Source organism: Balaenoptera physalus (genome assembly GCF_965194825.1).
Source record: "Balaenoptera physalus genome assembly, chromosome: 2".
Classification (NCBI taxonomy): Eukaryota; Metazoa; Chordata; class Mammalia; order Artiodactyla; family Balaenopteridae; genus Balaenoptera; species Balaenoptera physalus.
Genome location: NC_138883.1, coordinates 37,723,034 through 37,749,002, shown reverse-complemented (window position 1 = coordinate 37,749,002; position 25,969 = coordinate 37,723,034). Strand labels below are relative to the sequence as shown.

Below are 25,969 nucleotides of genomic sequence, written 5' to 3'. Positions count from 1 at the left end.
AGTAGTTGCAGCATGCAGGTTCTAGGGCATGCAGGCTTCAGTAGTTGTGGCACACAGGCTCAGTAGTTGTGGCTCGCAGGCTCTAGAGCGCAGGCTTAGTAGTTGTGGTGCACGGGCTTAGTTGCTCCCCTGCATGTGGGATCTTCCCGGACCAGGGATCGAACCTGTGTCCCCTGCATTGGCAGGCGGATTCTTAACCACTGCACCACCAGGGAAGTCCCTGCTCTGGGTTTTTAAAAGCATCTTTTATTATTGTGGTTTAGAGAAGAGGAAAACTATTGCTTTCAATTGCATATAAACTGCAGCAAACCAGCTAAGTTTTTTTTTTTGTAGAAGAAAGAACTACACGGTATGTTAAAGCAAATTTTTTGTTGATGAATAAAGCAAATTATTTAGCAAGTAAAGGTAATCTAAAATTTTATTTTAAAGTTGTGTTTGACTGAAACAATGGTTCTTATGCTTTTTCACCACTAAATGTGTTACTTTTATTTTTTAATTATGGTAGATAAATGAGAAGACAGAAGACTACTATGAAAATCTTGGTCGAGCTCTAGCTTTATGGGACAAGCTTTTTAACTTAAAAAATGGGATTGATGAGTGGACTGAAAAGATCCTTCAAAAAATGGAATTACATCAACTGACTGAAGAGGAAAGAGAAAAGCTGAAGGTTAATTAAACAGAAATAAAATATTTGTTCTTTTTGTAGATAGTTGACATTTTAATATCAAGTCTGCTTTCTTGAAGAGGGGTAGAGAAATCACAAAGAAATCTTTTATTTCTTTCATTATTCCTTGAGTGAGACCTGAATTCCATCGTTTTCTTTGTGGTATCCAGGAAGATGTTAGCAGGTATTATTAATCTGTGCTGTATACCTGAAACTAACACAACACTGTAAATCAACTATACTTCAAGTAAAGTAGAAAAATTAGGAAAAAACACAATGCTGAATGTCAAAATCTTTATAGAGCTTCAAAAGAGGCTAGTTTTTTAAAACAGTGATCTCAGGTTTTGCCAGTTAGAAAGAATTAAACTCGTCTCTTGTAGTGAAATAATACCATTTGCAGCTACATGGATGGACCTAGAGATAATCATACTAAGTGAAGTAAGTCAGAAAGAGAAAGACAAATACCATGTGATATCACTGATATGTGGAATCTAAAATATGACACAAATGAACTTAACTACAAAACAGAAACAGACTCACAAACATAGAGAACAGACTTGTGGTTGCCAAGAGGGAGAGGTGACGGGGGAGGGATGGATTGGGAGTTTGGGACTAGCAGATATAAATTGTTATATATAGAATGGATAAACAACAAGGTCGTATTGTATAGCACAGGGAACTATATTCTGTATCCTGTAATAAACCATAATGGAAAAGAAAAAAATAATTAAAAAATATTTTTAAAGTTATCTCTTTTAACTCTAAAAAGAATTCTTTCTATTGCTGGTTGTTTGCATATTATTAGTTTGGACCATATAAAATTACAATCTTTGTATGTCAAAAAACAGTTAAGTCTGACAGTTATATGTGGTTCAATGTAATATAAAAATGTATGCATGCGCGCATGATGGCTTTGCAGTATGCCACGTGTCTAATGTCTCAAGTCTCTTTTTTTCTCTAATTTTGGTCACTTTATTCACTTTTAAATTCACATATCCATTTTTTTTTATACATATACATATATCCACTTTTTTTAGATTCTATTCCCGTATAGGTCATTACAGAGAATTGAGAAGAGTTCCCTGTGCTATATAATTTATTTATTTATTTATTTATTTTTGGCTCTGTTGGGTCTTCGTTGCTGCGCGTGGGCTTTCTGTAGTTGCGACGAGTGGGGGCTACTCTTCGTTGTGGTGCACGGGCTTCTCATTGCGGTGGATTCTCTTGTTGCGGAGCACGGGGTCTAGGCGTGCGGGCTTCAGTAGTTGTGGCACGCGGGCTCAGTGGTTGTGGCTCGCGGGCTCTAGAACACAGGCTCAGCAGTTGTGGCGCATGGGCTTAGTTGCTCTGTGGCATGTGGGATCTTTCCAGACCAGTGCTCGAACCCGTGTCCCCTGCATTGGCAGGTGGATTCTTAACCACTGCGCCACCAGGGAAGCCCCACATATCCATTTTTATACTTTTGGAAAAAGACTTGCAAAATGTGTGGAGATTTATGAGTTTCCTGGGTATATTATGACAGTTGTGAAGTAAGATTTTGATTTTCTAAGTGAAATGAATTATCACTAAGTATCCCTTAAATTTGTCTTGAGGGGCTTCCCTGGTGGCGCAGTGGTTGAGAATCTACCTGCTAATGCAGGGGACACAGGTTCGAGCCCTGGTCTGGGAAGATCCCACATGCTGCGGAGCAACTGGGCCCGTGAGCCACAACTACTGAGCCTGCGCGTCTGGAGCCTGTGCTCCGCAACGGGAGAGGCCGCGATAGTGAGAGGCCTGCGCACCGCGATGAAGAGTGGCCCCCGCTTGCCGCAACTAGAGAAAGCCCTCGCACAGAAATGAAGACCCAACACAGCCGAAAATAAATAAATAAAAATAAATTAAAAGTTAAAAAAAAATTTGTCTTGAGATACAGGTTATTTAAAAATTTGAAGTTAAGGATTATAACGGCTACCGTGTGGGCCAAATTCTGCCAACATGATGTGTGTGTGTGTGTTGGCTTTATATGTTTATGTGTATGTTTATATGTACAGAGCTATGAGATGTCATGCCTTTAGGCAGGCACTGCATCCTGCTGTGGCGCAGACCTGGCCCCTCTCGTTTTATTGCTAGAGTGTTTCACTCAGTTATAACATATGCCTGACCCATGAAGACACTTAATTTTGCAACTCCCAGGACTGTATCAAAAATCAAGTGATTAGGGGAAATTCAAAGGCTCTTTCAGTTTCTACATATTTTCAATAGCAATCAGGGGTACCAGAAAATAAGGTATAAAATAAAAAGATATTTTCCATTAACATTGTGTGTTTTAGGAAGAGTTGCAAGTCCATGAACAAAAACCTTCAGAATTTTCTAAAAGAGTGGCTAAGATACAGTTCCTGCTTCAAAGCAGTGAAATACCTCTTGAATTACAGGTAAGAAAATTTTTATTTTAAAGTTGCAATTAAAGATGCTCTGTATGCTCTAAAGTAATGCTCATAAACCAGAATTCTAAAACTTAAACCTAAAATAAAATTAGGATCATTATTTGATTCATCTTTAGTCATGTCCAACCGAATTTTTAATAGCCAGCATAGTTTATCATATTTGTCCCATTTTAGAATGAATAATTTTTTGCATTCTCTTATTCTCATTTCATTTATTTCACAGGCCTCTTGTGCAGAGGGGGAGATGTTACCTTGCTTCCATGTAAAGTAACAACGGTTTCCTCATAAGTGTCTTGGGCATAGGAAGGAGAATATGGCTCAAGAGATTCCAAGTTTATTAGTTGCTAGATGGAGTAACAGGGACATTGCCCCAAGTGTGATTTTTTATCGTGTGAAGAGATTTGTTAGACTTTTATTTAAATCAAAGTGCAAAGTGCCTGAATATAAGCTCTGGAGTCAGACTTTCTGGGGGAGGGCCTGGCTCTGCTGTCAGACAACTTTGTGATCTTGGGCAAGTTACTTACCCTTCTTAAGCCTGTATTTTGTATATAAAGTGCTTACCATGATGTTGTGTACGTAATACACACTTAATAAATGCTGGCTATTTAATTTTTTTCTATATGTTTTAATATGTTTTCCAATAAGCACCATGAGATAACACCTCAACTGGTATGCTAAATAAAACTTGTTTTAAGGGGAAGATTCACTTAGTCTCTTACAAAAAAATAAGGATGTCAATTTCAGTTTTTTTCACGTTACTGTTTTTTTTAAAGGCAATATTTGAATTGTATCAGTGATGTAGAACAAGGAAGAATCAGAAAGAGAGAAGTTATTTCACGTTGAAATGAAACGAAGTTTCAACTCATTCTTCAGCAGTGCAGTTGTCTTATAATCTAGTTAAATCAAGTCCATTACAGTACGTCATATGTTTCATGATTTCAGGTCATGGAGTCCTCTATTTTGAACAAGATAGAACATGTGAAAATGCGTTTAACAGGAGAATCCAACTGCAGTGCACTCGGTGGCAGCACAGCTGAGTTAAGGGAGGATCTCTACCAGGCTAAGACCCAGATTGGAATGACTGAGTCCCTCTTAAATGCCCTGTCTCCTTCTGACAGCTTGGAGATCTTTACTAAACTAGAGGTACTTCCCAGCTACTTCTCTTCTGTGGTTCAGATTTATTTTCACACTTGTTTCTGATGGTCTTGTCCTCTTGAGGTTAATAATTATTATAAAAATAGTTAGTATAAAAAAATGAAAGTCTGGGGAAAATACTCAGAAAAACAATTTGTGTATATTTAACTGTTTCACCTTTGAATTGCTTTGTGGACAGTCATTATTTGATATTAAATTGCATTGCATTATACATTTACTAGCTAAGAGAAAGCAGGTCTACCCAATAAAAAATCATCTAGATTTTTATAGAAACAATGGATACCTAATATGTTCTGTGTAGATTGAGCCCATTTTTAAGACTTCAGTGTTGTTTGTTTGTTTATATATTTAGGAGATTCAACAGCAAATTCTACAGCAGAAACACAGTATGATATTACTTGAGAATCAAATAGGTTGTCTGACTCCTGAACTCTCTGAATTAAAAAAGCAATACGAAAGTGTCAGTGATTTATTTAATACCAAAAAAAGTGTTTTGCAAGATCACTTCTCTAAGTTACTGAATGGTGAGTGCAATGTTTCTTACTGCGCCTCTGGGAATCTTGAGGTATGAATAAGTACTGTGAGCACAAAGGCTAGTTAATCTAAGCTTCACTTAGAGATGGTTGCACACACTGTATTTAAGGAAATAATATTCAGATAAATCTTTTAGGAGCAAACACTCACTGATCTATGCCTATCGTAAATAACGTCTCTTTTGTTCAAGTACCAGATCTTTTTCTCATGAAGGAGAGTCACGAGGGTCCTAGTGTTTGACCCTCTCCCTGTGGTCAGAGTCTGGGGACATGCCTGTGAGTGGGCTGGCCCTGCAGGTGTCTTTGGGTGTCCTGTATGCTTGGAAAGGAGGTTTGGTGTAGAAAATATGCCACAATTGTCACGTCGGCTCCATTAACCCTCAAAATTAGGTTTTAGTTTATTATCACTTTACAGTGACTCGTACCCATGACATGGGAAGCAAGTTTCAAAATATTTTACTTTAACAAGGTTTGTGACGTCTTCCTTGAATGAATATAGCTTCTTTTGTTTTTTTTTCCTGCAGATCAGTGCAAGAACTTTAATGACTGGTTTGGCAACGTTAAAATGAACCTTAAGGAGTGTTTTGAACCATCAGAAACAAAAAAGAGTGTGGAACAAAAACTACAAAAACTTTCTGTAAGAAGACACGTTTAAATTTCAATCAAAATTTATCAAAATTAAAATGCTGGAGATAGAACTATATATAAATAGATAGGACAATAATTATTTTGACTGAGTAATTTCCCTACATAGAGATAATATTTCCAAAAAACCTGGCCTTTCCCCAAATACTGGGTTGGCCAAAAAGTTCGTTCGGCATTTTCCGTAACATCGACGGAAAACCAGAACTAACTTTTTGGCCAGCCCAGTATTTTTAACACTCTGTGTTTACTGGGTAAGGATGTAAGTGACTTAAAAAGGTTCTGTTTTCACACCTATTCTAAGATGCTGTTTAACTTACTGTTTGCTGGTGAATTCAGTTGTGTTAAAATCCTATTTGATGAAAAAAAAAAGGCTTTACCTAATTTGGACTTTGAAACCCCTTTACTTTCTATAAGAGATTGCTTGACTTTTTAAAAAGTTTTTTCCCAGCCATATTTCTTTTAAAAATTGTAGTTGAACTTTAATACACTGCTGATGGGAGTGGAGGGGAAGATAGTCTGAAATAAGAGGCAATAATGTGGGCATTTCAAATGCGTATGGCACCTTTAATTCTTGATCACTTTATGGTAGATTATCAAGTACTTTAGGCTTTGGTGATAAGTTATGCTCTCAGACTTATCAGTGGCATTAAATGTTCCCAGTTTAATTCCTTGCTTTGATGATACTATTCTTTATTGACAAAATCACCTTTCTTCTCTGCTTTTAAATTATAGTTCCAACTTTTTTTTTAAACTTTGCCCATTGCATGGGTCTCAACAATTGATGCTCAAACCTTGAAACACAAACATTGAAATAAAATTCTGATTTGGACAAAGTTAAATAGAGAATAGGCTGTTTAGTTTTACATATTGATTGCCAGAAAGGAGCAAGTATTTAGGAGAAGCTGAGCAGAGCCAGGATAGGAAAATGTGGCTTTCCTGGTCTAACTCCCACTGACCCACATGGTGGCATCATTTTGCTTGATGTGATTCCCAGAAAGTCAGATGCAAATGCAAATGTACACACACATTCTAAAACCAATATAAATTGTCTTTTGATCATGTGCTATTGCACTTAGCCACCTCTCCATAGCAACTTCTTTTATATAGGATGTTATGAAGATGGCATGTCTATGTACCATCTTGGGAAAGTGTCACTGGGGTGGCAGGGACCATACTGAGACTTGCCCATAGGATATAATTGACTTTTTGTCTTTCTTAAGGATTTCTTGACTCTTGAAGGAAGAGGCAGTGAAATACATCAGGTGGGAACTGTACTGAATCATGTGAAAAAGCATCTGCCCAAAGCACCTGTTAAGAAGCTTAACAGTTGGATTGTAAGTCAAGAAATTGAATTAGAAAAAATGGAGTCCATATGCCAGGCACGAGCAAAGGAGCTTGATGAGTGCTTGCAGCAGCTACTAAGGTAGGAAATAAAGGTGATGTCTAATAGCATGTTTGCTAATGATATCTTCATACGTACTCTGCCTCAGTACAGCTAGAAGTGGGATACACATACACACAAATTTCAAAAATAAAATATGTAGTTTCAAACCCAAGTTTGGCTCCAGGAATATAGAATTTTGGAGAGTTCTTCAAATTATGGCCAAGGTTCAGGGGAGAGTCCAAAAATATTTTCTGTTTGTTTGTTTGTTTCCTGTTCTTTATGATATATATGTATGGCTCATTAGAATTCCACTATAATACATGCTATTATTATTCAGATTTTAATGTTACAAATTAAATTTTCTCTAAAGAAACCAAAAAAATGTAGTAAAAAACCTGGTTGGCTCACAAGATTTGTGCCAACCTTCTCTTCAGGTAAACACTTTTTGCTGATTTTATATTCCAATGTGTGTGATATTGTTTTAGGCTCCAGAATGACCACAGAAACCTGAGTAAGTGGTTGACTAATCAAGAAGAGAAATGGAAAGAAATGGAAGGAACAAGAGAGAAAACTGAGCTATTTTGCCAAGCTCTAGCTAGAAAGAGGTATAGCTGATCTTGCATGAAATGTATTTCTGGGGAATATGGTTTCTCAAGTGGTGTCGTGGCTCCTATAAACTTTCAATGATATTTGGAATTTACAGGGAACAATTCGAATCTATGGCCCAGTTGAACAACTCTGTGAAGGAATATGGGATTACTGAGGAAGAAGAAATAGTAACGGAATCAACACATTTGATCAATAGATACCAGACATTATTGGGACAATTATGTGAAATTGATGAAGAGGATAAGTTACCTCCTGCCAAGGACCAGAGCTTTAATGATCTCGCACATGATGTAATTCGTTGGATAACAGGGATTAAAGAGTCCCTGATGGTTTTGAATTCATCTGAAGGCAAAATGCCCCTTGAGGAAAGAATCCAAAAAATAAAGGTATAACTGTGGAAACTAAATTTCGGAGGTCAGAGTGAACTCTAATTTTGAAAAGGTTTAGAGGAAAACTGCAAAGATTTGTTTTTTAATGGAAAATAGGATCACTGCAGATTGGTTGAAGGAATTCAGATGACTGAGCTTGCAAAAGAGAAGGGCTATGATGGATCTAAAATTATTGTAATGCATAGAGAAGGGAGAAAGTATATCCTCTCTTTGTGAGAGCAATGTCCAATCATTGTCCATCTTCACTGAGTGCAGGAGAAATGAAATTGAAACGATAAATTAGAGCTGCAGCAGGGGGAAGTTTGCTAGGATGTTAAAAGAATGTATGTCAGTACATCAGAGGTATCGGCACTGTCAAGGTGAGAGCTGGAGAGGAACTCGTCTTCAGAGTGGATACATATGGTTCCTAAAGGATATTAGATACTGAGTGGGTTGTGTGGTTCTTAGTTTATCAGATACCGAGTGCAGAGGATGATGCGGTCAAGCCATGAGGGTTCGTTTGACATACTGAAGTAATCAGAATCATTTGGGATTATATCTGAAAGGTTTTCCAGGGAAGGTGAATCTGGAGTAGTGTTTCCAAGAAGGGAGGAACTTGATTGTTTGGAGCAAAAGAGGAAAATAAAATTGCAGGGAATGAGAATTAATTACGCTGTGGTGGAGAAACAGTAGTTGGCTTGAGGCACTCTGCATTTTCCTATGGGAAGCCATAAACCCAATCTTGGGTGTATAGAGGTGTCTTGTTCAGGTTGTTACCCTCACTCTTTATTTATAAATAATGGTACAGATTGGAAGGAGGATTTGCCAGGGATTTTTTGGCATATAATTTCTTTGAGGGCAATTGAGAATCAAGAGAAGAGTACGAATGCAACCAGATCAATGTGACAAATGCTTACTGAGAACCAGTTCTATACAACGTGAAGGATGTCTTTGTATTTGGGGAATATATAAAAATGAAAGGGTAATTTTGAAATCTACTCTGCAGTTAGAATCTCTGAATAATGTTTATAAATAAAAACATATCATATGAAATATCCCTGAGTGGTATGAATGAGATTTTAAGATCTTTTTTATTTGATTTAGGAAATCATTTTACTAAAGCCTGAAGGGGACGCTAAAATACAGACCATCGTGAGTCAGGCTGAGATCAGCAAGGCTCCGATGGTTCCAAAGACCCTTACTGATATCAAGAGCCAGTGGGACAACACACTCCATTTAGCCAACACATATCTAAGGTAAAGGGCATGCCTTCACCACTTTCATGGTTTTTCATTGCACAATGAAGCCATAACAAGGATGTTTTGTCTGCCTTCTGGTTGTGGGTATAATATATCTGTTGGAGAGAAAGTAAGTAATATCAGGGGCAATCACAGTGTTGAGGCAGAAGCGAAGAATAGTCCTCTGCATCAGATATGAAACATGCTGTCATAACTCAGTGGCAGTGTTTACTTTGGCTGGTGCATCAACCCGTGGGGCCCTTGGTAACAAATTAACATTGTCTATCTCATTCCACCTTCAACACTCCCCTTCTGTACCAAAACCCCCTTTCCCCAGACAACCTCAGTATCTTCCTGGTATTACTGCAGGATAATTCATGCTTTTAAATATATATGCTAAGAGATTCTTAAATGTATAAACATTGATAAATGTTGTCTGAATTTAATTGGCATAATTCTGATGAAAATTCTTAATTCATATGTCTTAAATGACACATTTAATATTTGGTGGAAATGTAAGTTTTATATTTTTCTAAGAAAAACAGATCAAAACAAATTCAAGCTATAGAAAACATAAACTAGTTAGTTGGCCAATATACTGAATGCGTGTTTATTTTACTTATATGCAAAAGAAAAACATGGAATATTATAATTATATTTAAACAATAAAAACTGGAATAGTTTGAAATCTAAATTATTAAATATTTGTTCTCAGATCAAATTATGTGACAAAAAAAAAATACTTTTTTAAAGTAATACCACAACTAATTTTAATCTTGATTTCTGAGCTAAACTTAGTGCTATTTAGAATGTTATAATGCCAAAGAAGCCCCTGGGAATAATGTACAGTAGTGTTATTTTAATGCTTTTTATAATAATGCATGTTGTATTATAAGATTTTGATATGTCATTTCATTTGTAAAATACTTTGTTAAATTTAGCCATCAAGAAAAGCTTCTACTAGAAGGCGAGAAGTATTTGCAAAGTAAAGAGGATCTGAGATTAATGCTCACAGAACTAAAAAAGAAACAAGAAGTGGGCTTCGCTCTGCAACATGGTTTGCAGGAGAAGAAAGCTCAATTAAAAATTTATAAGAAATTCCTCCAGAAAGCACAAGATTTGACATCCTTACTAGAGGAGTTAAAATCTCAAGGAAATTACCTCTTAGAGTGCACTAAAAATCCCAACTTTAGTGAAGAGCCGTGGCTGGAAATAAAGCATCTACATGAAAGTCTTCTTCAACAACTACAGGTGAAATGGTCAAAATAAAATTTTAAATGATTGTGCTAATTATGCATAATTATGTAATATTTGTATATAGGACCATTGTTTTGTTCTTTTGGTAAATCAAAAGCTTTTAAAATTTATCAGTTTTAGATACAAATACTAACTACTCAAGATGGAGCAATCAATTTGGTCAGTTTTGCTAGAGAAATCCAGTGTGTATTATTTGATAATAGTGTTATTTCCTCTCATCAAAGTTCCCCTTATAAGGGGTTGGAAGAATTAAGATATGTTTAGGCATCTTTATGTAGGTAACAGTGTCAAAGTTGTCCATGCAACCTCCATCTATCCATCCATTCATCCATGCTTGCATTCAACTGTCTATCCATTCACATATCCATCCATCATCTATTATAATAGTTATATCCACTATTCTGTATAAACCTTATCAGGTTTCTCCCTTGAGTCTTTCCACATGATCTGCAATAAAAGAATTAAGAGGTAAAATGTCATCTTGTCATGAGGCATATTATTCTCTTAAGAGAATTGTTTATAATTCTTTGCACACTGAAAGCCAGATTCAATATAAGGATTACCTGGATAAGAAATCTTGCTTATACAGATAGTAGGAGTTGCGCAGGGGTGAAGATTATACCCACTTGGCTGTAAGTTATTTAGTTTAATAATTGCTGTTCTTTTCTGATCAGGTGCAGTCACCTTATTTTCTTATTCCAGGGAGAGAACCTGAAGGTGGTTTTGCTCTTGAGTTAGGATTACTTTTTCCTAACACACAATTTTGGAGTTTGAGTCTTAGGAAAGGAATCCGAGGTTAGGCTGATTTCACATAGTCTCATTTCCAAGAGTGGGTACTTGGTTGTAGTAAGAAGGGTAATTAAGGGAACTGCTTTGTTATGGGTGTTTGTGATTTGATGATATAATTTGTAGTCATTTCATTTTGTAAACCTCTTGACAAATTGTTTTCGGGAGTGAAATGAAGGCAAAGAAACATGGGGGAAACAAAAATCTCAACGCTAAAAACTTTACTTAAGAACTCTGGATGATTTATGGCCATATTCCTTTTTCAAGATGAAACCTCATAAAACAAATGTTTATGAACCATTTAATTATTTTCTGAGTGGGATAATTCAGGGACCTAATGCATGCATTGTCAATGTTTTATTTTTAGGAGTCTGTGCAAAAATTGGAAGGTCATGTTCAAGAACACGACTCATACCAGGTTTGCATCACAGACCTAAATACTGCATTGGACTATATCTCCAAGGAATTTGTCGGTTTTTCTGATAAGCCTGTGGATCAAATAGCAGTTGAGGAAAAAATGCGGAAACTGCAGGTATTAAACAATGTCCAGACATGATAGACATTTTTAAAAAATCAATATTAATTACAGCTTGACAAATCAGTGTCTTTGATCAAAAATTCAAATGGTGAAAGAAAAGAAATAAAAAAAGAAAAAATTCAAATGCTGAAAATGCTATTCAGATGACTATTGGATGAAGTCCTGACCAGTCATAAAAAGTGGAAATGTTCTTCTTTAGTGAGCAAATCCATTTATAATTCGAGTTGAACAGTACTGTGTGCTCTGGACCCTCAGAGACAATTTCACCCATGAGCAGTCTACAGCTCCTGGAGATCTTTGTTTTAGAGACAGCACAGTGATTCCAGGAGATACTGGGTATTCAAAGGATACAACTAATGCAATAAGACCTAGGGGGAAATGATGCAATTTTGCATTCTTCATCATGGGTGGATGGGAGTTGTATAATTTTCACCTTATTAATTTTCATAGTCATGGACTACCTTAGAGGTCTCTGCAGATGTAGGGCTTTTAAAATTCTCAGCCTCACTTCAACAACCCCTCTCCTTATACAGTAAGGATTGCAGCTCTTTACCCACATTCTCAAAACACATTCCTTGGATGCTCCCTGTTTGCACGGCCAACATAAACAGGCCCAATTGGTGTCCTCTAGAAGAAAACAGAGTAAAGCATTTTCTTAGCCGCTTCTTTCACAGTTATTTGACTGGAGATTGCATGGGGTGAGTCTCAGGGCAGCACTGCTGGCATGAGCTTGGGAATTTCTTATCTCTTCTTTTTAGGAACCTGGGAATCAAGCAAGATTTCCCCTCCAGAACAGCTTGACATTGTGACAAGGCTACCTCCCTTTTAACAGTGATAATTTGACAAATGTTGAGGGCTCATCATGTCCAAGGCACTGTTTGGGTGCCTTGGATACTGAGAAAAGTGCAAGACACGAGCCTCACTCTGAGGAGCTCAGGCTCCTGTTGAAAAATTAAAATATAGCCTTCTGCTATAGCTAGAAGGAATCTCAGAAGCCGTCAAGTTCAGACTTCTCATTTTTTTTTTAAACACATCTTTTTTAAAATATTTATTTATTTGGTTGCACTGGGTCTTAGTTGCGGCAGGTGGGCTCCTTAGTTGTGGCTCGCGGGCTCCTTAGTTGCAGCTCGAGGGCTCCTTAGTTGTGGCTCACCAGCTCCTTAGTTGTGGCATGCAGTCTCTTAGTTGTGGCATGCATGTGGGATCTAGTTCCCTGACCAGGGATCGAACTCCAGCCCCCTGCATTGGGAGCGTGAAATCTTAACCACTGCACCACCAGGGAAGTCCCAAGACTCCTCATTTTATACATGATGAGCTGAGTTCCAGAGAGGTGAGGAACTTACAAGGTCACCCAGGTTAAATGACAGAGTGGGGCTACAACTTGGGTCTTCTGACCCCACTAGACATCTCTCCTCGGGTGTCTCATAGTTATTTGTGGTTCAGCATGTCCAGAAAATAACTCATCATCTCCTTCCCTTTCTCCATACCCCAGCTCCCTACCAATGAGCCTGCTTCTTCTTCTCTGACTCTGTGGGTATCTACACCATCTCTCTAGGCTGCCGGGTCAGAAACCTCGATATGCTTTCCCAGACTCCCCAGTCTAGACAGACATCAAGTGCTGTCTCTTTCATCTCTGGATTATCTCAACAATTTGTCCCTCCACCGTTACCCCCATTACTGCTGCATTAGAGCAGACCCTCATCTCACAGATCCCTGCATTAGACGTCTGAGTGGTCTCCCTGCCTGCAGTATCACCCTCTCCGGTGCAGCTATCCCATGGCCACCTTGGGTCTATCCAAAATGCAATCTGGAACTCCCTTCTTCCAGCTAAAATGTTTCGATGACCTGTACATATTTGTTAGCATACATCTCTCCATATTCTGTTACAATTATCTGTTTATTTCTTTGTCTTTCTCACTAGACTATAGGATTGTGAAGGGACTGTGTTTTACTCATCTATGTAATTTCAAAACCTATCATAATACTTGCTGTTTGTTAGATGAATGAATGAATATTTATTGTATATTCCATTAGAACAGTGACTAATAAGTACTATATAGTTCACCTAGTAACTTTAAGGCTTATTCTATTTCAGTAGTAACATCAGTAGCTGCTATAGTTTATCAAATTCCTTTTGCGTGTAGAGGTCTCAAATTAACCTCATCCATTCATGCATTTAGTAAATATTGATTGAGTTTCTAATATATTTAAGATATTGCATTCGATAGATTGATTTAAACTTTGCTCTGAATTTTAAATATTAGCACTAGATTCATGCAGGCACACTCTAAATGATTCTTTTATTCTTTTTAGGGCCTTGCACAAAGTAGGCACTTATTATTTAGTGTTTTGATTGTGTTTGATTTTAGTATTACTTGTATATTATGTAGTATCTTGAACAAAATATATACTCAACAAATATGTGTTGACCATTTCCTATGTTCCAGGAACTGGGTTGTGAAAATTTTCTGTGTTACTTCTTATACATTTCTAGCATCTTATAAAATCTGTTAGAGAATTTGATCTGGGCTGCTACATTGGTTTAAATTTTGCCCAAAGTTCCTTCTTTGTGATATGGGTTGATAAGTTTTTTATTCTTTCCACTAGTGAAGCAGAACACTGCTATGATTTACAAAAGTCAATTAACTCTTGTGGCAATTGAACAGTGATACTTTTGTGACAATCTTTTCTCCACTCACAGGAACTAGAGAATAGTCTCCGTTTACAAGATGGCACATTAGAGAAGATTTTAGCTTTAGCAAAATCCATCAAGCAAAATACATCTTCAGTGGGACAGAAGATTATTAAAGATGATATAAAATCACTTAAGTGTAAACAGAAAGATTTGGAAAACAGACTTGAATCTGCTAAACAGGAGATGGAAAATTGTCTCAACAGCATTCTCAAATCAAAATGCTCAACAGAAAAGAAAGAAAAGTTTCCTCTGCCAGGCAGAGAGGAGCAGGTCACTTCTGATGTACAGGAGTCCACTCAGGACTCAGCTGCAGTGGAAAAGTTGGAGGAAGACTGGGAAATAAATAAGGTAAGTGCTTGTGATTGCATCTCTAAGACGTCGTGTCTGCGAATGAAGAGGTGTTGTTGGACTCTGAAAAGAGGGTCGTGAATCAAGCCTTCTGATTTCATAATTAAACCCTCAATCTGCTGGCTATTTATGATGCCCACTTGTCAAAAGAGCCCTTAGAAAACTGTCCAGGATTTCAGCAGTGAAATATTACTGTTCATCTGTTAGAAATGTCAGTCATCAATTTAGGTTTATTATTCTCTCTGATATGTAATCAGTTACAGTTTCCTGGATCAGGAGTTCAAAGGCAAATTGGAAAAGGCAAAAGAAAATGTGCTCTACCCACATTTCTTAGGAAAAAATCCAACAGCCCTATTTTTTAGGGTCTTTTTTTTTTTTTCGGTTGATTTCATAATGAAATCAGAGACTGTTTGAAAGGATAGGGGCCTTTCTTCTTATGTTAACCCTGTACTGCAAATGTATTTTTAAATGTTGTCAGATCATTTGGTGTGAGAATATCGACATTCAGCCTCCTGATTGTCCCTGTGGAGAAGAAAGAAGAATGTTGTTTTGTTTTCACTCTAAACATCCAAATGGGTACATTTTCCTGTAGCTCTTAAAGTGCTTTCTCATAGGTTAGAGACTGAAATGGAAAAGGCACAGAGCCATCCAGTAAGCTACATTTGAAGAAAGTCAGCCTCTCACAATCCAGGGTCCAGTGGGACAGCAGCAAAGGTTCGACCGTTCAGGTGTGGGTCCTCGTCGGCTTTTTATGGAATACATGATACACAGGAATGAAGAGAGCCTGCACTTCTGTTGTCTTCCTAGAGCAGAAATCATGGAGGATTAGAGGAACCAGATAGGGCTTTCTAGAAATGTGTAAAACAAGGTTAAATGCCAACGGAGCATCTCTCTGGCCATAGGAGAAGACTTCTAAATCCCACAGACAGTGTTAGATAGAGCTAAGGAAATATGTCTTAACGGATTAGGGCCCTGTGGTGAAACTCTTGAAGCTGTACGTGTAGAAGAAACTTTCTTAATGGTATTTAAAGAGCAGTAAATAAGTAAAAAAGGAAAAATACCTGAGTACTTTCTATCCTAATTCATGACATTGCTAAAAGGATTTGCTTAATAACTTTAAGAGTAGCTTCTCAATGGGAGGAGGGCTTCCAGTCCCTGTTAGTATTGCTCCAGCACCTTGCAAAAGCTCTAGGTCCAGCCTTCAGCTTCTTTTGGCAATCCAACCTGCGGAACCCCCTCAGAGGTACAGCATCAGCCAACCGTGTCTCTGCCGCTCCTCATCCCGTAGTCTGAGCATTAGTCACACAGTGCCCCCTTCATCCATCTGACCACCAGCTGTGCAGGGGCCCTGCTTCTAAACTCCTACTCCTCAGTAACCTCACCTCTTCCTTTCTCCCCACCCCCCCACCAACCTTAGCAGTGGTAGCTACTTCCTGTAGTTACTAATATCTGGGCTATGTCAGAATCTCCTATTTTCTCTTTCATCCTTCAATTGTCTGTATTACCAGCTACCTATACCCAGTCCCCCTCCATGTTCAGCACTTCACAGGGGTTTCATTTTTCTGTCTGGATCCTTACGTTAAGGAAACAAGAGGTACACAGGAAGTGACAAGTGGCCATGGAAGGGGAACGTATCGGGTGGTCAGAGGTTAGTCAAGATAGTCAAAGAGGAAGGCAGAGGAGAGACTCTCACAAAGGCCCCACTCCCCACAGGAGCCTCTCGCTTCAATCCCTGCTACCAGCCGTATGCCTGGCCTCCCTCTAAAACCCTGGCCTAAGCATAGACATGCCTCTTTCCTATGGCTCCTCTCAGCATAGGGAAGATAGGCTGGCCTTTTCCTATTGAGACTGTATTATCAAAAAATACAAACAGCTAAAAATGAATTATATTCATCAATTCTAGGATGCACTTGTTTTTACACTTTAACATTTCTGAGATCAGGATACATATTGCAGTCATTGGCATCTTATAAAAAGCTAGAAATTTTTTTCTCTCTTAGTGGTATATAAAACAAGGGTGCAGGCTTCCCTGGTGGCGCAGTGGTTGAGAGTCTGCCTGCCGGTGCGGGGGACACGGGTTCGAGCCCTGGTTTGGGAAGATCCCTCATGCCGTGGAGCAGCTGGGCCTGTGAGCCACAATTACTGAGCCTGCGCGTCTGAAGCCTGTGCTCCGCAACAAGAGAGGCTGCGATAGTGAGAAGCCCGTGTACCGCGATGAAGAGTGGTCCCCACTTGCCGCAACTAGAGAAAGCCCTCGCACAGAAACGAAGACCCAACACAGCCATAAAAATAAATTAATTAATTAATTTAAAAAAAAATTAAAAATTAAAACAAGGGTGCATCTTTCAATGACATTTTAGAGTTTATGGAATAAATTATTCTGCAAAGTTTAAAAAAAAAAAAAAAAAAAAAAAGAGTAGCTTCTCAGACCCATTTTGGCTGTGAACCCTCCAAATTCAATAGAGTATATTGAAAACTATATAAAGATCATAACCCAATAAGATTTTTTTATTTATTAAGATTTCACTTAATCTTGAATGATGAGTTATTGATAATTTATGATACTTCATTAGAATGATTTTTTTTAGAGCAGATGGAGGGACTTAAGTCTTCAAATAATTTTTGCAGGTCTGGCCTAGAGGAATCTAGTTTTAATTTCTAGCAACATTTTACCGTTTTTTTCCCTCTTTTGTAACATGAATCTTTTTTCTTGAATCTGTGCTTCTTATTTTCTCTATGCTAAGTACTGACTGTATTTACTTTATTCTATGTAACATTAGACCAAGATCAAGAACAGTTTAAAAAATTTTTTTTAACTTTCATTTTATTAAAAATTTTTTTATTTTTTAAGTTTTTTTAAATTGAAGTATAGTTGCTGTACCATATTATATAAATTGCAGATGTACACTATAGCGATTCACAATTTTTAAAGGTTATACTCCATTTATAGATATTATAAAATATTGGCCATATTCCCCATGTTGTACAATATATCCTTGTAGCTTATTTTATACCGAATAGTTTGTTAATCCCCTATTCCTTCCCCCTAACTTCTCCCCACTGGTAACTACAAATTTGTTCTCTATACAAGAGCAGTTTGAAAGTTGAACTACAACTAGTATAAGAGATCAAAATAAGCATAGACAAATATAATACAAAGTGACAAATATAAGACGCAGGTGTAAATTACTTAAGCAAGAGTCTCTATATAATGAATACATAGAGTACGTAAAAGCACAATTTACAGAATTATAAATCTGATTAATCAAAAACTATTGTGACAGTGAAAATAACCATTTAATTCATTAAAAACAGTTATTGAGACCTCTTTTGTGCTAGTCATTCAGCTAGAAGTGAGAATACAATTGTCACAGTTTAAAATCTAATACTAATTAAATATCTAATTAATGCTCATTTCATGTGCCTTTTTGGAGCCTAGAAGGGCTTTTATCAGATTATGTAAAATCATCTCCAGAAAAAATTTTAGGAAGTTTTATTTAATTTTATTATTTCTTTAATAAATTGCATTTGGTCTTAGAGTTGCTGAAAGTGTGGTTGCACTTTTCAAAAATTGCCATTTTAGCATGTATATGTTTGAATCCATTGCCAAGAATTCTATTTTAGTTGAAATTTAGGAGCTATTTTAGATCAGGACCTTTGGCTGAATTTTTCTTTAATATCAAAAATATTAACGCAGACTTAGAGACAAAAGAAGTTACAAAATGCAGTCTGAAGGGTGTGGGTGCTTATGATTCAAGATCATACTGGATAATTTTACAGAGGTGAATTTCTAAAATTTTTTAAATATGAAAAGGCAAAACTGCCTTCCATTTTCCCCTTTCTATATAGGTTAAGTGAAGTAACAAATTAGGATATGATAAAAAATGAGGACTGACTAATCTCTTAAGATTCCAGGTGTCCATAAAAGGAAATGATAAAAAGGAAACACAGGGAAACTGATACATTCTTCATTTATTATTTTTCTAAAAATTCATAAAGCAACATTACGGCTTAACCTGTATTGAATGATCTTTTTTGCCTACTCCTTCCCAAATGTCAACCTACATGACATAATTGCTCTTAAAAAAAAAAAAGTTTGTCTATAATTACCTCTTTAATTTCCCTGTCATTAGGTATAATTTAGTATGTCTGAATCATTTTTTGTTCTTTTCAACATTTTCTGAGCATTTATAATTTCAATATTTAAGAAGGCACCCATAGAGAAATCCTGGAAAGTGGATGATCACAGATACAAAACATGCAAGATGTCCAGCTGTGGGTGAGCGACCAGAAACTCTGGGGAGTCAGTACTAGAATGAAAAGGAGGAAAGAGTTTTCAGGCCTGGAGTAAATGATGTTTATTTCTGGTGTTGGTTATCCTAGTAAGTCAGTAAAAAAAATTTTGTAATGGAACATGTAGTTGGGCCATGCGTCAACTCTGTCTTCCAAGTGTACTACTTTGCTCTTCTGGCCAGGATGCAAATCTTGTTTCTTACTCTAGAGGTATTTTTCTCAATCCAAGATTTATTTCTTTACAGGACAAGTGACTTACATGGTATACATGGTATTAACATCTACAAGCAGCATGCATTTGAGAACGCACTCCAAAGTCCTGAAATCTTAGGCTGAGAAACCTTAGAAAATTTCTATCCTAACCCTGTGTTTCAGATTAGGGAATTAATGTCAGAAGATGTTAATCAGCCAAGTTCTCATTCTAGCAGAGCTGGGACTAGAGCCAGGCGCCTCTACCCAGCCTGATGCTTGGTGGTCTACCTCACAGTTTTACTGAATGTGTTACGTGGGTTGTTCATTGAGGTTTAATATGCCGGTATGCTATTTGACTCCAGTTCTCGTGCGTGTTTCAAACCATCTCTACTCTCGTTAAGCCCAGCCAAGCCCTGTTCCTGTCATTCCTAACAGATCTCTGGTCCACAGCTGCTAGATTGATGGGTCCTCAATTTCTTTCCAACTCTCCTTTATAAGCCACAAATTGTTAATCTTGGCAATCGAAGACTAAATGAAATTCTCTTATTTATTTATTTTTTCTAATGTGAATTCATCTATACACCCATTCAGTAAAAATTTCTTGAACGGGCAGTTAGGGTCCATCGGTGAGTGAAAATAGACGTGGTCTGTATTCTCATAGAGCTTCTGGTCTAGAGGAGGAGACATACATTAATCAACTAATTAACTGATGAGAGGTGAATTAGAGCAACTGAAGGAAGGAACACGTTTCCATGATAATCTATAATAAAGGAGGCTGGCTTGAACTGTAGTTCTCTGAAGTTCAGAGAGCTTCTCTAAAGAAACAACACTTGACCTGAGACCAGCAGGGTGGATTGGAGATAACAGAGCTCAGAGCTGGGTGTCAGGAGCACTCTTGGCAGAGAAAGTAGAATTTCCTCTTGGGGGAGGAGAGAGCGTGAGGAGTCAGAAACTGGAACAAGGCCACTGCATAGGGCGAGGAGGAGGGGAGAAGGACAGAGGTGAGGCCTGGGAGGTAGGCAGGGCTGGCTGAGTCTCAAGTGCATTACGGGTCACGTTAACATTTTAGACAATATGCTAAGAGAAAGAGGCAGCCTCTGAGATTAACCTGATCTGCCATTCGGTTTTGTCTCTAAAAGTGATGGATGTTTGCTTATGCTTAGAATTGTTTTTTACTACTTCATGTTGGAATGCTTTAGAGAAGAAAGAAATATATCCTCTAGAGTATGTATGACACTGTCCCAATGTTGGCAGGTTATAAGTGATAGATGTACCTTCTCACTGTCACAGAATTATTATAGCCACGGGGCCATTGCCCCTGAATGGGAAAAAGGATAGTGAAGCTGTCACGGTCTTTACCTCTTGACTGTGCTGCTAGGTTTGCGCAAGCCAGAGACAACGCTCAGTTACTTAAAGCTCCGTGTTTTAAATGTTAAAGTAAAATGTTTACTTTGTGAAGTAAGGGACATAAAAATGACAGTATCACAGTCCTACCCTTTAGGAGAATTGATGATATTCTTTCTCCTGTTCTTTTCCAAACAGGCCAAACTCAAAGAAAAGATACATGGTTGAAAAAAAGCAACAGTTTTTAAAAAAGTAAATATAGTTAGCAATATATCAGAACCAGGCTTTTGATAGAATGGTCATTTTCTACTTTAAATTTATTATTAACTTTGAAAATTCCATTTATGCTCAGAGGTTCAATACGTATGCTTATTAAGTTATACTTTGTCTTAAGTTTATACTGATCGTAGATTTTTTTTTTTTTAAAGAGAAATTCCAGGAGAAGTGGAGAAGGGAAAGAATCAGACGTCCCGGGGCTTAGAGTTCATAAGGGCTCATGAGAGTCCATGCATTGGAGTGGATACTCCAGAACTGGCAGGGCCCTTGAAGAGAAAGGGAGAAAGGCCAACAAGCAAATCTCTAACCCAGAGAAAGGACTAGGACCTACTTATTCTGACTGCGGGTGGGAAAAGAGGGTCTCCCATGAGAAATCAGAACCATCCTATATCTCAAACAGGTTTAGAGTCCAAATCTATACTACTTGCATTGTGGAGCAATTCAAGTTAAGAAATTAACATGTAAATGAGCCTCTGTCTATTTATCTCCTTGCAGTACCTGGAAGAAGCAAGCACAAATCTGCATAAGGGGGGGCGGTCAGTTCTACCCATTAGTCCATGGGGATTCCCACAATGTAGTTTAAAAAAAAAAGTCTGATAACCCTGAGTTAGTATGAATCAGTCAATCAATCAATAACACAAAGGAACATTCCACCAGAAGAGTCCTCATCACTAAAATTGAGAGGAATTGATACACTAGGATAGTGAGACAGTGCAGCAGTTTGAAAGATATTATACAATAATACATTTTAAATGGTTAGTGATAGATGGATTTGAAATCATAATGAGAGAATAAAATACTTTGAGAAAAAAGGTTAGATTTGAAAAAGAACCATATGGAACTTCAATAATGTTTTTTAAGTCATTGAGATTAAGATTGCTCTGGCCAAGTAGCACACTTGATACAGCTTGAAGAGAGAATTAGTTCACTAAAATATGTTAGAAAATTACCCACAATCCAACACAGAGCTATAAAGAGATGGAAAAGAGGAAAGAGATTTTAAGGACCCAGTGGCTATAATGAGATGGTCAAACACAATTCTGGTAGGAGTTCTAGAAGGAGAGAATAGAGAGAATGGAGGAAAAGAAAGGCTGGGAATTTTCCAGAATTGAAGAATAATATGAATTCTCAATTTCAAGAAGACAGAGAACCTTGAACAGGCTAAATAAAAATAAATTATTATGTAAATTATTACAGAAATACATTATATTTATGAGATCTCAGGGTATAGAAGATTTTTTTCTTAAAAAGGCCCTAAAAGCAGAAGCCCAAACAGGAAAAGATTGATAAATTTGACTGCATTAAAACATTAAAGTCATATTCAACAAAAGATACCATATATAAAGTTTAGAGACAATCTACTGAGAGATAATAATTGCAATGCAGAAAACGGTTAGAAGGCTAGTATCCAGTATATAAAAGAACACCAGAAATTATAAACAACCCAATAAAAAATAGACAATGATCATGCAAAAGTAATCCACAGGAGGTAAGACTCATATGACCAGGGAGCATAAAACAATAATGATGTCAACTTCACACCCAGTGTATTGGCAGAAATTATTGTCTGTTAGTACCAAATACCAGAGAGGATTAGGGAAAATTCAAATTCTTTTACCATGCTGGTAGGAACAAATCAATAGCTGTCTATCGAGAATCAAAAGGAGTAATTTCAGTTCTAGGAAAACGTCCCAAAGAAACTCACACATATGTGCAAGAAGGCCTAAAACAAGGGTGTTTATCACAGTAATATCTATAATAGGAAAAGTTGGAAGCAATGATAATGTCCGTAGTAGCCTGACAGACAAATAAGTCGTGTTCATTCAGATAGCAGAACAGTATACAAACGTAAAATGACTGAATGGGATTTATATCTGACACCATGATAAACCTCAAAACATACCGCTGAGTGAAGAAAGTAAGTTGTAAAATGATACATGTATGATTCCAATTTTATAAGAATTAAAAATATATAAAACAATACCGTATGTATATTAGCACATGTAGTCAAAGTATAAAGACAAGTATGTGTGGATTTTAGAATAGTGGTTAGTTCTAGGGAGGAAGAGATGAGAAAGGGTTGAGGGCTGGGCTTTAAATTATATTTTTAATATAGAAAATTATATCAGTTATATCTGTGTCATGGGTAATGATTATCTGTTATATTCTGTTGTTTTAAATATATTTGAATTCCCTTATAATTTAAAATAAGATGTTTCAAATGAGCCTGCAAAATAAAAATAACATACAGCTAAGGGTGGTGAGCAAATGACCACTGGTTATGAAATATGAAAGAATCTTTCCAGGAGCCAATCAGGGCACGAGCCTGTGTTCTAACCTCCCGGGCATGAGCAAAGGAATGTTACCTTTTAAATTTAAAATGTTCGTTTGAGGGATTCTGTTGGATTTTCTGCCAGAGTGGAAACATGGCTTTTGGATTTGGTAAACAAATGGTGTTATGGGGTGATTTCAGGTTTTTTAGGATGCTCTCCCCGACCACGGAAGGCGGATTACAAATGGCAGGTTATAAATGTGGCTAGTCCTAAAGTGACCAGTCCATCAGGTAAGAGAGACCAGGGCTCTGAATTCCTAATAAATTATTGATAAGAAGTAAAGTTTTCCTGGGTTTAGTATCTATGCCTTTAGGTCAGGAGCTCTTGCCCTACAAGTGGATTTGTTGGGTGCTGTAAGCAACAGTAGCCATCAGATGAAGAGGAGGCAGGCGTCCACCTCATAGAATTGCAGTTCATGGCATAGAGCACCCATGGGCCAATGAAATCTGTGGTGTAGCACCTCTGTCCTTTCCTCTCACAGCCTTCCTGGATCTTCCCCCACCCCCCCCCCACCCGAGATGCTGCCTTCCATGGAGATTTTAACCAGAGTTTGCACGAATAAATTGGAAATGGAGGAAATTTGCAAAATCATTTCAATTATTTGCAGCCTTGTAGAAGTGACTTGTGCTAAGTGCCAAGTAAATACTTCAAAACCAGTAACACTGGTCAGCTTTAATTTTCTTACCAGTTAGTATTGGTGAAGCTCCAGACAGTATCTGTTTTATTTAAATAAACTCTAATTTTAGAATAGTTTCACATTGACAGAAAACTTGCAAAGATAGTACAGATAGTTCTCACATATCCCTTACCCAGTTTCCCCAATTGTTAATATCTTACATTACTATCTAGTAATGTATCTACTATCTACTACTAAAACAGCAATTTCTACCTTGTTTGGAGATGTGGACACATTTTATTCACAGACTTGATACCTCAAAGATTTTTACTGACATGAAAGTATATGGCAAAATTAAATGATATTTCACTTATAAAGTAACCTGAAAATAAAAACTAATACCTTAGCAAAATAATGGGAAATCTTTTAAAATTACTGATAAAGTGCCTGTTGTATGTAAGTGCTCGACAAATATTTGCTGAAAGAATGAATAAATGAGTTGAAATGGCATCTCTATATGTCCTACTGAGAACCTCAATTGTTAGAGCTTTCAGAAAAGATCAGATTACCCCATATATAACCTGTTCTGCCATACCCAGAATTGGAATTCTTGCCTTTATGTAATTTAAGGCATAACCTTTTTTTTTTAAGAAGGAAATTCCTTTTTTTTTTTGTAAAGATTTTTTTGATGTGGACCATTTTTTTTTTAAGGTCTTTATTGAATTTGTTACAATATTGCCTCTGGTTTTTTTTTTTTTTTTTTTTTTTTTTTTTATGTTTTGGTTTTTTTGGCGAGGCATGTGGGATCTTAGTTCCCCGACCAGGGATGGAACCCGTACCTCCTGCATTGGAAGGCAAAATCTTAACCACTGCCAGGAAGTCCCTAGGCATAACATTTTTAATATCATGAAATTTTGGTATTTTGGTGTTTTCTTCATCTATCCACTTACTATTTTAAACTACCAGTGGGTACCATTGAATGCCTATTTATTTGCCCAGCCCTCTGCATTATGGTGAATACTAAGTATAAACTTTGGAACTTTTGCTTTTTCCATATCTGTTTTCTTTCTTTAAGACTGTAGATATTCCTCAGTATATAACTGAGCAATGCCAGATCCTATACTGTCTTGTCAAAAAAGTTTCATTTTTCTTGGGATACCAATATTAGCATTAAATATTGCATGGAAAAATCCTCTTTGGTAGTGGTCAGATATACTTGTGAAAAGTCTTGAATCTGAGTAAATAGAAGAAACTGGAATTATTTCATCAAGAAAAATAAAAATTACTTATTTGGAAGGTAGACTATTCAGCAATTAATCTTTTTATGTTTTCAGAATTCAGCTGTGGAAATGGTTTTGTCAAAACAACTTCCTCTTGATGTTCAAGAAAGCATGAAAACCACTGAAGATGAGCAGAAAGTCAATGAGCTGCAAAATCAACCTTTAGAATTAGATGTTATGTTAAGAAATGAACAATTAAAAGAGATAGAGGTATGGAAACAAGAAAAATACTGACAACATGATTGCATCATTTATCCAGTACAATACAATATATTTTAATTACCAAAAAATTGCTTTCACAGAATGAAAAGTCTTATTTAACCTTTGCCTGATGATCAGTTTGGTAACTATATAATTATGTACTAATCAGTAAGTTGTATAAACCTTTCCATTTAAGAAGTGTAAGAGTTTAATGAACATTAGTCTTCTCTTTCACAAAGTTCCTAAAAGCTTACTTATTCAGTAAGAAAATTTGGAGATTCTGACTTGTCATCATTCCTTTTCTTAGTCCTATGTATTTTTCTGATTCTGACAAATTTCTTTTATTTTTCCTGATTATCAGCATTATGGGATACTCCTTCTTTGTTTTTACAGCTGTGTTTACATAGCTATGGAAAGGCATCTAAAAGTCCAATACATGACCATGTTTTTTAAAATGACCCTTACAATTTTAGCTAAGTTTACGTAACAGTAAACATGTATCTAAAACAGGAAAGAGAGGGGATGCATGTAAATAATAAAAAAAGATAAATCTTCTTTAGACATTGTAGAATCTTTTAACACAATAGGGTGACCAATTTGCTATTAAACATTAGACCAATGGTGAGTGTTAGTCTACATTTTAACATGACTCTAGTAAAAAAAAAAATCTTTTAAATGTCAGGACCTTAGTTTCTCTGTGTGCAAATGAAATATTTAAAACATCTTCTTGGGATAGAGTGTGTTACTGAAAGGAAAGAGCAAAGGGAAAAAAAATAAATGAGTTAATTAAT

At 36.8% G+C, this 25,969-nt stretch overlaps 1 protein-coding gene across 17 annotated transcripts in view; it reads left to right on the top strand.

Annotated features, from left to right (window-relative positions):
- The window catches only part of SYNE2 (spectrin repeat containing nuclear envelope protein 2), a 319,482-nt gene that overhangs the window by 151,066 nt on the left and 142,447 nt on the right, over positions 1-25,969 (top strand). For 16 of the 17 annotated variants that reach the window (XM_082442457.1, XM_082442455.1, XM_082442467.1 and 13 more), the window contains 13 exons: positions 506-667; positions 2,974-3,075; positions 4,030-4,230; positions 4,595-4,766; positions 5,300-5,412; positions 6,641-6,843; positions 7,290-7,409; positions 7,508-7,799; positions 8,886-9,037; positions 9,961-10,270; positions 11,430-11,594; positions 14,302-14,643; positions 25,032-25,187. In XM_082442457.1, coding sequence (XP_082298583.1) covers positions 506-667; positions 2,974-3,075; positions 4,030-4,230; positions 4,595-4,766; positions 5,300-5,412; positions 6,641-6,843; positions 7,290-7,409; positions 7,508-7,799; positions 8,886-9,037; positions 9,961-10,270; positions 11,430-11,594; positions 14,302-14,643; positions 25,032-25,187 — 2,490 coding nt within the window. The remainder of the gene's footprint in view (positions 1-505; positions 668-2,973; positions 3,076-4,029; positions 4,231-4,594; positions 4,767-5,299; positions 5,413-6,640; positions 6,844-7,289; positions 7,410-7,507; positions 7,800-8,885; positions 9,038-9,960; positions 10,271-11,429; positions 11,595-14,301; positions 14,644-25,031; positions 25,188-25,969) is intronic. The other variant, XM_082442453.1, reaches the window with a different exon arrangement.